Here is a 12,613-nt window from a genome sequence, read left to right as displayed (position 1 = left end):
CTATTTGCCTTGCTTCTTTCACGAATACTTCCTCATTGATATTTTGCAGATCATTCACATTTCAGGCTTCTGTTGCTTTTTTTCTTTCGTGTTCAGCTTATATCAACATATATATCCACAAATTTGCCTCCTGCGTCACAAGTCATTCTGTGCATCTTTGCAAGGAAAAAATGTACTTTTTCTTCATTTGTCGCTGCTATTTTTAAAGAAGTATATTCTGGATTCTCTTTCTGTATTCATCACTTTGCATTCTCCTTTTCCTCTCCCTTTTCCTTTCTGTCTCTCACGTACACACATCACACACACACAAACAAACAAATACACAAACGGTATTCTGTACTCTTCTATTTCTCTTTGTTTTATTTTGTTCTGCTCCTGGTTCTTTTATCTGCATAGGCAACAGATACTATAAGCTGTCATCCTCGCTTCCGCCCGTATACCGGGTCTCTCTCCGCGATTGGCCCGATACATAATAATTCTGTTTCCGTTTTTCATTTTAGCTCGTGCTCCTTCATGGCAAAAGTTTCATTTCGCTTTTTGCTGGAGAGATGCCAACCCTGGCACAGAATGTTAAGTGAATGAATGCCCGTCGCTGCCGAGTTCAAGTGCGTTCACGCACTCGACGCAGTCATATTCAAAGTCACTCGAGCTGTGTAATACATCTACTATACGTCCCCTGTGGGTCGCCTATCAACCGATGACTACGTTGTCAACTTGCAGCGTCACTTCGTAATTAACGAAAGACAGACGAAGAAAAAATGTTGAAAACAATAATGAAAGACAGAACGAAAAAAAAAAACGGACAGACAAAGGAGACAGACAAAAACCCCGAGAGTAGTTGTCATTTTGCTCAAAGCGTTGTATGAGCACGGAAGTTTGAAATCGGGCGCGAAGATACAAACATGGCATGTTCACCACGCCTGCCAGCGTCATTTCGTCACTCACTTGAACAACATGGAGGTTCTCGTGCAGATGACGATGCATTCACCTCAACACCACGGTATACATCGATTTAATTTCCGGATACCTTTCATTTTGCGAAGAACGGAAGGACAATGTCCTTTCCGCCCAAGAAGCCGAAAGATATTGGACGCGACGGCGAAGCAGGGCCCGAACGCGAAAATGGCAAACTTTTTTAGAGAGGGTTCAGGGAATGTAGCAAGCATGACACAGTCTGCACAAGTCCCGGGTGAACACGGTGGATTATAAACTGGATGTTAACTAGGGATGTGGATGGAGGCGGAGATGAAGGAACAGAATGTTCCCTCCGAAGAGTAGAATTTGAAACGATATTCGGCGAGGCTAAGAGTCCCAACTCGAAGTCTAGGGACCTATAACATCCTGAGATAACATTATAAACCCTCATGTCAGAATATTCTCATTTTCCCGACGGATAAGAACAAAAAAGACCCCGCAAGTCATTTGTTTTCTTGCCTTGATTAGGAAATTATAACAGTTGCACGAGGAGACCGTTCAAGAAGTTTATGAGTTTTACCAACGCCTGGAAAACACGAATGTCTCATTATTTTTTTCTTTTGGTTTTGTTTGGAATGGTTTGATTCTGTGTCGTTGTTGTTTTTTGTTCAGTTTTTTTTTCTCAAAGTGCAATGACAAAAAATAAACGGTATGCTATCATAACCAGAGGTACAAACTAATGTGAGAACAAGCAATTTAATATCTAAGTAGTTACTGTTGCTTGTAACACAAAAATAAAAAATAGTATGCTTCTTCTGGATGAGTCTGAGAGAAAATAATCATAGAAGACTACCATCATAAGCAGAGTTTGACAGGGATCAGATTCATTTCCTGCCATTCGAAACAAGAAAACAGAATGATAAAATGATTCAAAAAATGCAATTTCATACTTTCGATGCTAAAGTATTAAAGTCTGCCAACTATCGTCAATCATCTCCATCACCGCAGAGAAAAACTTTCGCACCTTTGACGACCAGCTACAGACAACTGAAGATCAACGCAGGTTGAATACAAAACCAGATTCCATTGAAACAGTGGTCGAGTGTGTGTGTGTGTGTGTGTGTGTGTGCGTGTGTGTGTGTGTGTGTGTGTGTGTGTGTGTGTGTGTGTGTGTGTGTGTGCGTGTGTGTGTGTGTGTGTGTGTGCGTGTGTGTGCGTGTGTTGATTCCAAGCCGAGAGGGTTCAGGTGGACGAGTTTTCTGTCAAGAAAATGTGTGTCTAAAAATAAGGAAGATATGAATAACAGATTGATGGAAAAAAAACTCTCTTTTTTTATCTCTCTCCCATTCTATCTTTCTCATATCTCTCACATAGTATTACGTCAAAACCCAAATGTAAATGCGAATTGAGGGAAAATAGCAATATTAGTAGAACACATCAGTGAAAATTTGAGGAAGATCGGAAAATCGATTCAAAATGTGTGCCTCTTTAAAGTTTCGGTGCCATCATCGCTTGATAAGGAAACCACTACAATTCATCATGTCATTACGGACAGCGATATTAGGAAAATATTACGAAAATTCAACACAATTTTCACTTTTCTAGCATAATCACAGAGCACTTGTCTTATTTCTTTCAAAAATCCGGGAAATAGTAATATTGCCCTTTATATATGTACGTAACAAGTCGATGGAATGTGTTCTTCTCATGAAAAATGAAATTTGGGATGTGGAATTTTCCTCCAATTTTCTTTATATTGTTGTTCAAATTGACGTCATGAACTGTAGTATTTTTCTTATGCAGCAATGACAGCACTGAAACTTTAAAGATTCATAACTTTTGAATCGATTGTCCTCAAACTCTCACTGATGTGTTCTACTAAATTTGCTGCTTTTACTCAATTCGCATTTGCATTTGGGCTTTGACGTAATACTACGGTATCTTCAATAGGGCACGGTACGTCACTGACTCCGGGCACTAAGGAAGAAAGAAAGAAAAATGACTGGATTCCTTTTTGCGATAAACTTTCACTTTTCCTTTATATAAAAAAAAAGCTATGTTGATACCTTTCTGGTCTTTTTGGTTTTGTGTTTGTTTTTGTTTGTATTGTTCTTGTGTCTGTATGGAGTTATTAATATGTTGTCGTCATGCACGCGGGGCGGCTAAATGTAGTAGAGTGATTTGTCATATGAGTCAAATCACAATTCAGGCGAATTCTGAAAATAGACCCGCCAGACGTCAAAAAGATATTGGGCATCTGTGCAGACGGTTTGGGAGAGATATCTTTCTTTCTTTTTTCGCATTCTGGAACGATCGTTTGTCGCGCTGTCTTTGAGAACTGAAAACAACAACAAAAACGAACTTTTAGGGTGTCAAATAAACAAATCACATGTGTCTGTTCTTGTTTGATGCGGGGGTAGTGATGCTGATGTTGCAACCAAGCGACAATGACGGAAATGGGTATTTTGATCTCGAGAAAATTTAGCGAACCACGCTCGCTTACGACATCTTATCGGACAAAAATAGAGAGCTTGAAATTATTGATTGATTCTATCTTGGTATAGTTCTTGAAACGCTGAGAATAAAGGAACGAAAGCGACAATATAGCACTTATTCAGATTTGAATTCTCTCCACTAAGTTGCCAAACCTTGAATCAACTGATGATAATCTCATGAAATGTTTCACGATTGTAGGAGCACCGCATTTAAGTGCATAAAAATCTTGTCATTTTCCACTGTAGACTTGAGGAGATATAATCTTCAAGCGACCATATTTTTTTTTTGCTGGATTTTCATTGCCATTAATCTATCACTTCTGAAAGTCGAGCGTAGCATTTACTACTACTTTCCTCAACAGAGATTCCCAACACAATTAAGTGGCTACCTTCACTACATAGTCAAAGAAGAACGAGAGGACTTCTGCTACCATACAAAGTGCCGTCGACTGCAGGCAAATAAACCCGAAACTCGGGATAAAATTCATGAGCTATCAAAGGAATTAGCCGAAAATTAGAATCACATCACACTAACAGTAGAAACGGGGTTAGGGGCTGCAGTTTGGTGTATGAAAAGAGAAAATAGGGACAAATAGGGAGAAAAATACAACACCCGGGTTAACTATGACCCGCAGCCCCGCCACCTTAAAAAACTTTATTAGTATGAGTATATAAAAAAAAAGTTGATCTGCTGCTCAAGATTTGATCTCAGTATCACCTAGGTCAAAGTTATTTTTCAATAGGGCCCCATTTATTTTACTACTGTTTATCCACAACAACATCGACAACATCTCTCATCAGTCTCAAGAGGAATACATGAACAGCCCTTTTTTTTTTCATCTCGTTATTGGTGAACGTTTTATCTTGTTAAGCATCGTTTGTTTTCCCATATCAAAGTAAGGTAATCGTCCGGGGCTATCACCGAGGGTTTGACATTGCTTGCACTATTGATGAAACGCCATTCAGTGCACTTGTGTAAATTAGTCAACCAAAATGCACCGATGATTTTTTTTTCTTCTTCTCTTTGTGCGTGCGTGTGTGTGTGTGTGTGTGTGCGTAGTGTTTATCGTTTACTTTTTTTGAGGGGGAGGGGGGTCCGATATCACTTTTAATCAATTATTTGTCGCTGTTTCTGTTTTTCTTATCAAAACAAGCACTGTTTTGCTTTCAGATTGATTAAGTGCAATTTAATATAGAGCGGTCAATTGGACTTCATAACACTTACCTTGCGGTGACACGCCTCGGATAATTACGGATATCAAAGAGAACAATTACAAAACACCTCGTATAATGGAGTCACAATAATCGTCCATTATCATCTAAGGCTTTAGATCTTTTCTTTTTTTTGATAGAAGTTGAATAGTAACAGTTCAAAGGTCACACAGCAACACGCAAATTGATAAAAGAGGCGATCAAGGGTCGAAGCGTAGAATGCTTTTATCTTCATAATAACTGACTTGTGGTGTTCGGTCTTAATTGTCAAGTCAACCAAGGATATTTCGCCCCTCCCTCCCTTCCATGGCTCAAAGTCACATACCAAAGTAAATCCGGAATTGAATGGCTTGCACTGGTAATGGCGTAACTTTCATCAACTTCAAAGTACCCATGGTTATGCTATTATAGCAAAACTACATTTGAAAAAAGGAAGATAAGAACATTGGGGTCGAAATTCTGTCGACACTGCCTTACAGACCCTATCCGTGACATAACAATTAGCTTGATGGCACCATAACAACATTTTCAGCACGTCCGTATATTCCCTTATACATACACACACAGGCACACACACATGCACACACTCACACACGCACACACTCACACACACATACCTAGACACACCTGTAGGCTGAAATTCCACCTTGTCGAATAATGTTGATGAACCAAACTGACAGCGATTAAATGTCGGATGGATGACCTTCTGGGTTACCTCATAATATCATCCCGTAGGGAAGCTGCACTTCTTCATAACCACCAACTTGGCAACATTATGACGAAACTGGAGTCACCACACACTCGTCGGGTTTCTCATAAAGTTATATCCAAACTTTTTTCTCCTTCTTCTTGGGAGTCATAGTGGAAACAATCCCCCCCCCCCCAAGAAAAAGTTTATAGCACCCCTCCCTGAAGCGCTGGGGATGGTGGCCACGCCCACAGACTCTGACGGTTGATTTGCATTTACTGCTTCATGCTTCATGTCGGTTTTACACACTCTAACAGTTTTACTCCAAGACTAAAAGATCATGGAGAGATAGAGCATTAATGTCAGCAGCTCCCCACTTATGGAACAGTCTCCCGGGCTCAGTGAAGGATTGTGAGACTGTCAATGACTTCAAGAGAAAATTGAAAATACACATTTGGATTGATTTCTTAAAGATGATCATGTTGCAGCTTTATTCAATATACTGTCAGATTGTGTGTTTCTTATGAACAGTAACTGTGAGCGCCTTGAGAACCCATGAGTAGATATGTTGCACGTTATAAATATCTACATTATTATTATTACTGCCCTAGCAATGAGTCATTTTCAGGTCTGCCAGCTAAGAAAAAAAGGTCACCGGTCACAAACATCAAAATGATATTTTGAACAGAAAATACTTTCTGTTGTCTTGCAAATCAAAATCAGTCGGACATCACTTAACTCTGACCAAGATTTATTCTTATTAGTGACGCTGCTCTCTCTTTTGTACCTACATCTGCAACTGTATACATATCATATTATCACTGTAGATTTTTGTTGTAGTTCCAGGAAAAGCTTCCTTTCACCAGTTTCACGTTAGTGGGAGTCTTGTCCATGTACGTTCGTCACGCAGGCTAGATCTCCCAGCCGAACTTCCTTTGGACCATGATATTGACAAGGTGTTCTAAAAATCAATTCCTACAAATACGTACATAAACAATATATGAAATTGGAACGCTTTCAGGGGACAAAATGTCAAATTGTACGATTTCATACCCTTGTTGTCTTTTTGATGCGATTCCAATAAAACTTTCACTGTTCTGTTTTGACAATGTTTGTCATCATGGACGCGCAGTAATGAAGTTGGTTTCGCATGGAAATTCTATTCTACTTTTTGCTTTCAAATTTTCTACCTTGCAGTGTGAATTCATAGAGGGGCTGGGCTTCTGCCGGGGTTCTTACAAGTGCGTCTGCAAGAAGGGCTACTACTTCCCGGACCTGAACGCGGAGCACCACTACTACAACGGCACCGAAATGGAGGAACAGTACGACCTCTTTATCTCCTCCAAGAGCAAGCGGTACGAGAAGCTGATTTGCCTGCCCTGCGGCGAAGGCTGCGAAGAGTGCGTGGACGGACGCTCATGTATCTTCACCTACAACTGGCCGCTGCGGACCACCTTCCTGGTCATCCAGTGTCTGACCATCGTCGGCATGATCCCACTCTTCGTCTTCACCATCCAGTTCCGGGATATCAAGGTGGGTCCCGCCCTTCTCTTTACCCCCGCCCCTCCCGCCCCACGCTCCTCCATCAAGGAGAGATGATGTTGTACATCCATAATTATTACGTGAGAAGTACGAAATATGAAGAATGACGGACGGCGAGGTGTTTCCATTGAATGACTCGGGTTAGGAAGCCGAGGTGGCTCAATCGGTAGCGTATCTGTGTTTCCATTGAATGACTCGGGTTCCGAAGCCGAGGTGGCTCAATCCGTAGCGTATCTGTGTTTCCACTGAATGACTCGGGTTCGGAAGCCGGATCCGAATCCAAGTGAGTCTCACTGAGCAATGTTGTGTGTTAGGCCTATCATGGCGTCCTACCCCCTCTAGTAGAGGCAAAAACACATGAAGTAGAGGTCCCGGGTGTGAGAGAGTCACAACCCACGCACGTAAACGTTCCCTCATCAGTCATTCACTGCGGAGAGCTGAGTGGACCACCCGGTGAAATGATCCGCCTCAAATATTCACAACTACCATGGACTCCATGGAAGACCAGCTACTGCTGCTGAATATCGGCTATCCGGCCATCCTGTCAGATGGGGAAAAAATGAAACAAACAATCAAACGAGAATCAATTATGTTGTCAATTACTTTGTCGAGCATGCAATATTTTACTTGCGACATATTAACCGACTGATATATTTGAACTCGTAGCAAGGGTACTCACTGGTTGTTAGCCGACCTGGTTTACAAACAACCTTTTGTGAGGAACTAATATCATTTGATCCTGTCCAACACGAGACTTTTTAGCGCACCTGAGCCAAAGTGTTAGAGCTAAGTTAGAGATATGAGTAAGTAAATTGGTGCCAGTGGGTGCCAGTGGCTGATTTGAGTATGCCCCCTTGGGGACCAAATTGGGGACCAATTTTCACATTTTCGTCTTCTTGAAAACACATGGTCAAATTTGTCTTCAAACTTGGAAGACATCGCTAGGGTTATAGAAGCAAATTTGTACGAATGGGCACCATGCCCCTACCCCAGAACCCCAAGAAGACACATCACAGAAATTTCCAAAACAAAATGTTCTTTTAACCCCCCCCCCCAAAAAAAAAAGCTTCCGGTAAGCATGTAAGTGTGCGTACTTTCGAGTTTGTTTATATGGCAGATCCAGGAATGTGTGTGGCCCCTCTGGACCAGAACCAAAGTGGGGACCACTTGATCTTCCTTTTGAAAATGCTTGGTTACATTTTCTACAAACTTGGCAGGAAAAATAGTCAGTGTGAAAGAATGATACGAATGGACACCATGCCCCCTGGATTCTCCCACCCCCCCCCCCCCTAGTTGCCTATATTCTTCCTTGGCAATATTTTGCATGAATGCGTGGAAGGTAAACTTGGGATACTCAGGTGAGCGCTACATCCTGGGTCTCTTGTTATTGAAAAAACAAGCAAACAAATGACTTGATGCTATATTTAGGCACTCACGGAATATTAAGCTTTATGGGTATGGAAAAGAATAATTGGACATACAGATCTTTTTTTTTCTCAAAATCACGAGAAACAGCAGGACTAAAGTTGAATTACACAATGCAATATCATTAAAAGCGAGATTTAGAGAAGCTCAGTGTTCGGGATCGAACCGAAGCGCATGAGCAAATTTTTAAAAAGAGGGAAAAAGCAGGCGGAGGTCGTTGAAGGAGGCAAGGAAGGCAACGCCGGAAATGGTAATTGATTGGGAGAACATATTTTTATCCGAACTGTTTGCATACATATCATTCTACGATTCTTGCCTCGTCCTTCTCAATCCAACCTCCACTCCCACAGTTCTCCCCCTACCCCGCCCCCTTCTCCCTCTTTTGCGACCTTTTTTTTTTTACTTCGTCGAATAATTTCGGAGCGTGGATTCGTGCGCTATCCAGAGAGCAGGAAGAAGCGCGAAGCATACCGGAGGTTTGTGACATGGCAGGCGATCTGGGCCGACTATACTGCTGACGTTATCGCTGACGTTTCCCCCAAAGCGAGTTTAATGTGAGCTTTTAACAATTACTGCAAATGAAGCCCCGTCGGCCGAATAGAGTGCTCCTCTGCGCGCATTGCTAGCTGGGACGTACGTGCTTCATTAAAATAGAGATAGAACCTGGAGCTACGGCTAAATGGAAATGGGGCTTTATGCGGCTCTTCCTCGCTAAAATTTGGCTTTTGACAGCATTACAACTGCAAATGCAATTTATATATATATATATATATATATATATATATATATATATATATATACATACATATATATAATGTATATAACATGATGTAGATATATACGCGACTGCAGATACATAAATAGATGCAGATAGTGAAATGACAGGGAAATACTGGCGAGGATTTTCTTTCTCTCTCTCTCTCCCTCTCTCTTGCCTTTGCGTAGTGTGTTCATCAGTGCCTTGTTGCTTGTGTTGAATGTGCTTTTCAGTTGACTTGTAATTTGACAAAATGAAAAATAAAAGCAACAAATAGACACAAACTAGTTTTCAAAAGTTACTGAGCGGAGACCTTAAATCAATTAATCCTATGTTATAGACAATAAAGAAAGGGACCATAATTATACTATATAGACCAGTTCTGAAGTCCAATGGAATAATGCTGTATACTTGAGTGCAATTGGTGTACCAGAAACCATTATTGCTTGATTACTACTCCAGGGCCCTGTTTCATAAAGCTGCTCTTAAAGTTACGCACGACTTTACGAACGACTTAAATATGGCAAGCCAAGTGAGTTTCCTAATTATTATTAATTTCAATAGCTAAAGTTGAGATTTGCAGATAAAGCAGAATTTGCAGAAGCCTATCGGCCTCCATATAGGCTTCATACGGCCTTTACTGATCCCTCACGTGCTATGCTTGTATATATTTTTTCTCTTCTTTTTGTATTGTGAACTTAATGAACGTGATGTTTTCTTTTTAGCATGTGAAATAGAATTTGAATTTGAATTTGAATTTGAAAAAAAAAATGATAATTATTATTCTTACATGTTAACACACGTCTTTAGTAGGATTATTTTTTGCCCCAATATAGATGAAATATTGACATACACTCAATTTGTTAAAATATAAGGGGGAAAACTGGGCACACATATTGGCACTTCACATTCCAGTTGTTCTTAAAGTCATGCGTAACTTTACGAACAACTTTATGACACAGGGCCCAGCTTTGTCAGGTACCCTTTATGCACCTGGGACAAGATAATTATTGCGGGGCGAAAGACCATGTCCACACGTGTTTATAGCATGTAAGCAGGATTCGAAGGCCTGGAGCCTCGTCTATCGGAGCCTTATTATTGTTTTCATTATTATTATTATTGTTATTATCATTATTATTATTATTATTATTATTATCATTATGATTATTATTATCATTTCTTTGTCACACTGCTAGCCTATGAGATGCAAGTTTGTTTCTTGTTTCCTTCTTTCTTTATTTTGTCTTGATTCTATTGATTGATTGGTGAACTTTTTGATCTATCAAAATTGAACCAAAAAACAAAAGGAGGTAGTCATTTATTTTGTTCACGATAGCTCGACACCACCAAAGCGTCAGTGTGTCAGAGTGAAATCATCCTGAACCGACATTGATTATTTGTTGTTGCGTTCTCTCCCGCTTCGAGTTAATAAAAAATGCTATTTTACGGCTTGATTCTTTAAAATCACCTCTAGAAAAAGGAGAGCACGACTTGAAGGTTTTCCGTTTTGAAGGCAGCCGTGTTTTGTTCCTTGTAATGTTGAATGTCAGTCTCATAAATCTATAAGTCTTTTTGTCTTCCTTATTAGAAAAAAAAAACTAATAGAAAAAGAAAAAGAAACAAAGACTGTCAATTTCCAGGCTTTGTAGGAAAGAGGTCAGACGTTTAAGCAAAGCTTTTGGGAAATAACAGCTGTATTAAGGAGAAAAAGGAAAAACAAAAAGTATTAACGACAAGATGAATAAATTCAGGCATTTATGTTCTTAAATCGCATGCTTCTTAAGAGGGTTTAAAAGCTTTCGTGATACATTTTCTGGTGAGCGTATAAGCGCTCTTGGGGGCGTGTGCATGCGTCCTAAAGCGTGCAGCGGACTAATGGCCGAACGCGAGTGTAATTGCCTTTAACTGTATTTGACGCTTGTTCGACAGCATGTTAAGCTGGATGATGGATAGATTTGTACGGCGTACCCAGAAAATCCTGGCTGCATTGATAAATACTCCTTAAAAAGTTAAGGACAGAAGAAAAAAAAATGTAATTACTTGAATTTCTTTCATGGGGAGATTCAGAAAATTCGAGCCGACAACTGGAAACATGCTTTCCGAATGTAGAGAGCATCAAAAGAAAAGGAGTTGTACATATAGATACACTTCTCTTGTCTAGCATGACGCTCGCTTGATGATGAGAACATTGATTACAGAGAAAAGTGTTCTCCACCCAGCTCTGGCTTTCGTTTGTGTAAGCACATCCGGATGATGATGAAATTAGAAAAAGTAACTTTTTTTCTTTCCACTTTTCTTAGAAACTTTTTTTTCAAATCATGAAAAACGTAGTTTCTTAGCACTGAAAAGATTGATGGAGTTCAACGGCAGAAACGTGTCGCCAAATTGAATAATGACGTCAAAATGAAGTGTGCTGCAATGTTCTTTGTGGCCCATATCAACGCGCAAGAAGTTTTGGATTTCTTTGAAATCTAACTTGCAAGAGGACATTTTGAGACATCATGACTCCAAAGACTGCATCAGCTGTTGTCCCTAAATGAAAGAGTAGAACTTTAATAGGATCAACGCAAGATCTGCAGTGGAGATTTGACAATCGAACCATGTGATTTGTGGGCCATCAGGTCATTGACTACGATGATACTCTTAGTGGTATACACTGATATAGGGAAGATGCTGTGGCTCAGTGGTTAACATCACGGGATCCGAATGTGGAGGTCCTTGGTACGTGGGACCATTGGCAGCAGCCGGCTTTGCCCTGTGGCAAGACAACTTTATTGTCATTGCTTTGCAACTATAGGAGGAAATTTGGTTATAGCAGTAGGTCTCGTGGTTGCTAACTTATCCATTTGCTTCCTCATTGGCCACGTAAAATAAATGCAGAACTCAAACTCAATCTTTTGTCAACTCGTATCCAATGTAAAGTTTCCAGGAAATCTGCATCCTTCGTTTTGACTCACATTGTGTATTCACTGTTTAGTTGTAAAAATTTAAGTGAATCAAGATACTAAATTAAATCGATCGAGAGATCATCTATGTTTTGGAAGGGTTTTTTTTAGGGGGAGGCGGTTGTAAATTTCTCGTTTTTCACTTGTTTGCTATTAATTTTGAGGTGTAGTATACAACCATGTCTCCTTCTCGATATTATGTTATGTAGTTAAACCAAGAAAAGATTCAGAAGTTTTTGATGAAATATCTACCGCTCTGTTTATTTTTTTTTTTTTTGTATTCAAATCCATTCAATAAAGTCATGCAACCACGAAAATGAAGTTGCATTCAGCGTTTGTGATTTCTGATGTTCCAAATACCGGAAGGATTCATCTCCAGAAATAGACATCAGCAGTTGGTCTTTCCAACTTGCTGCTTCACTCGGTATAGACAGAAGACACGTCTGAGTGTCTTGGATGATTTTTTTTTTTTTGGGGGGGGGGGTGGTGATGCGTCTTAAAAACTTGGTAGCCATTCATGAGGTTGAAACTTAAATTGGTAGGGCATAAAGGTTGAATTTGTTCAATCCCGGCACCTGACATTTTTGGCGAATGAGGTTGGAGACCATGCGTAACACCAAGACGCAACCATTAT

The 12,613-nt window shown here is 40.1% G+C and overlaps 1 protein-coding gene across 1 annotated transcript in view; it reads left to right on the top strand.

Moving 5' to 3' along the window:
* Positions 1–12,613, top strand: part of LOC139741026 (probable G-protein coupled receptor CG31760) — a 139,150-nt gene that overhangs the window by 53,852 nt on the left and 72,685 nt on the right. Inside the window, exon 3 of the mRNA XM_071651615.1 lies at positions 6,508–6,843. Coding sequence (XP_071507716.1) covers positions 6,508–6,843 — 336 coding nt within the window. The remainder of the gene's footprint in view (positions 1–6,507; positions 6,844–12,613) is intronic.

The sequence above is a fragment of the Diadema antillarum genome, unplaced genomic scaffold, assembly GCF_040938485.1.
Source record: "Diadema antillarum isolate AM-2024a unplaced genomic scaffold, OU_Dant_1.0 seq00000897_RagTag, whole genome shotgun sequence".
Lineage (NCBI taxonomy): Eukaryota > Metazoa > Echinodermata > Echinoidea > Diadematoida > Diadematidae > Diadema > Diadema antillarum.
The sequence above is the reverse complement of the archived record's forward strand: the minus strand, read 5'-3'. Positions and strand labels throughout refer to the sequence as shown.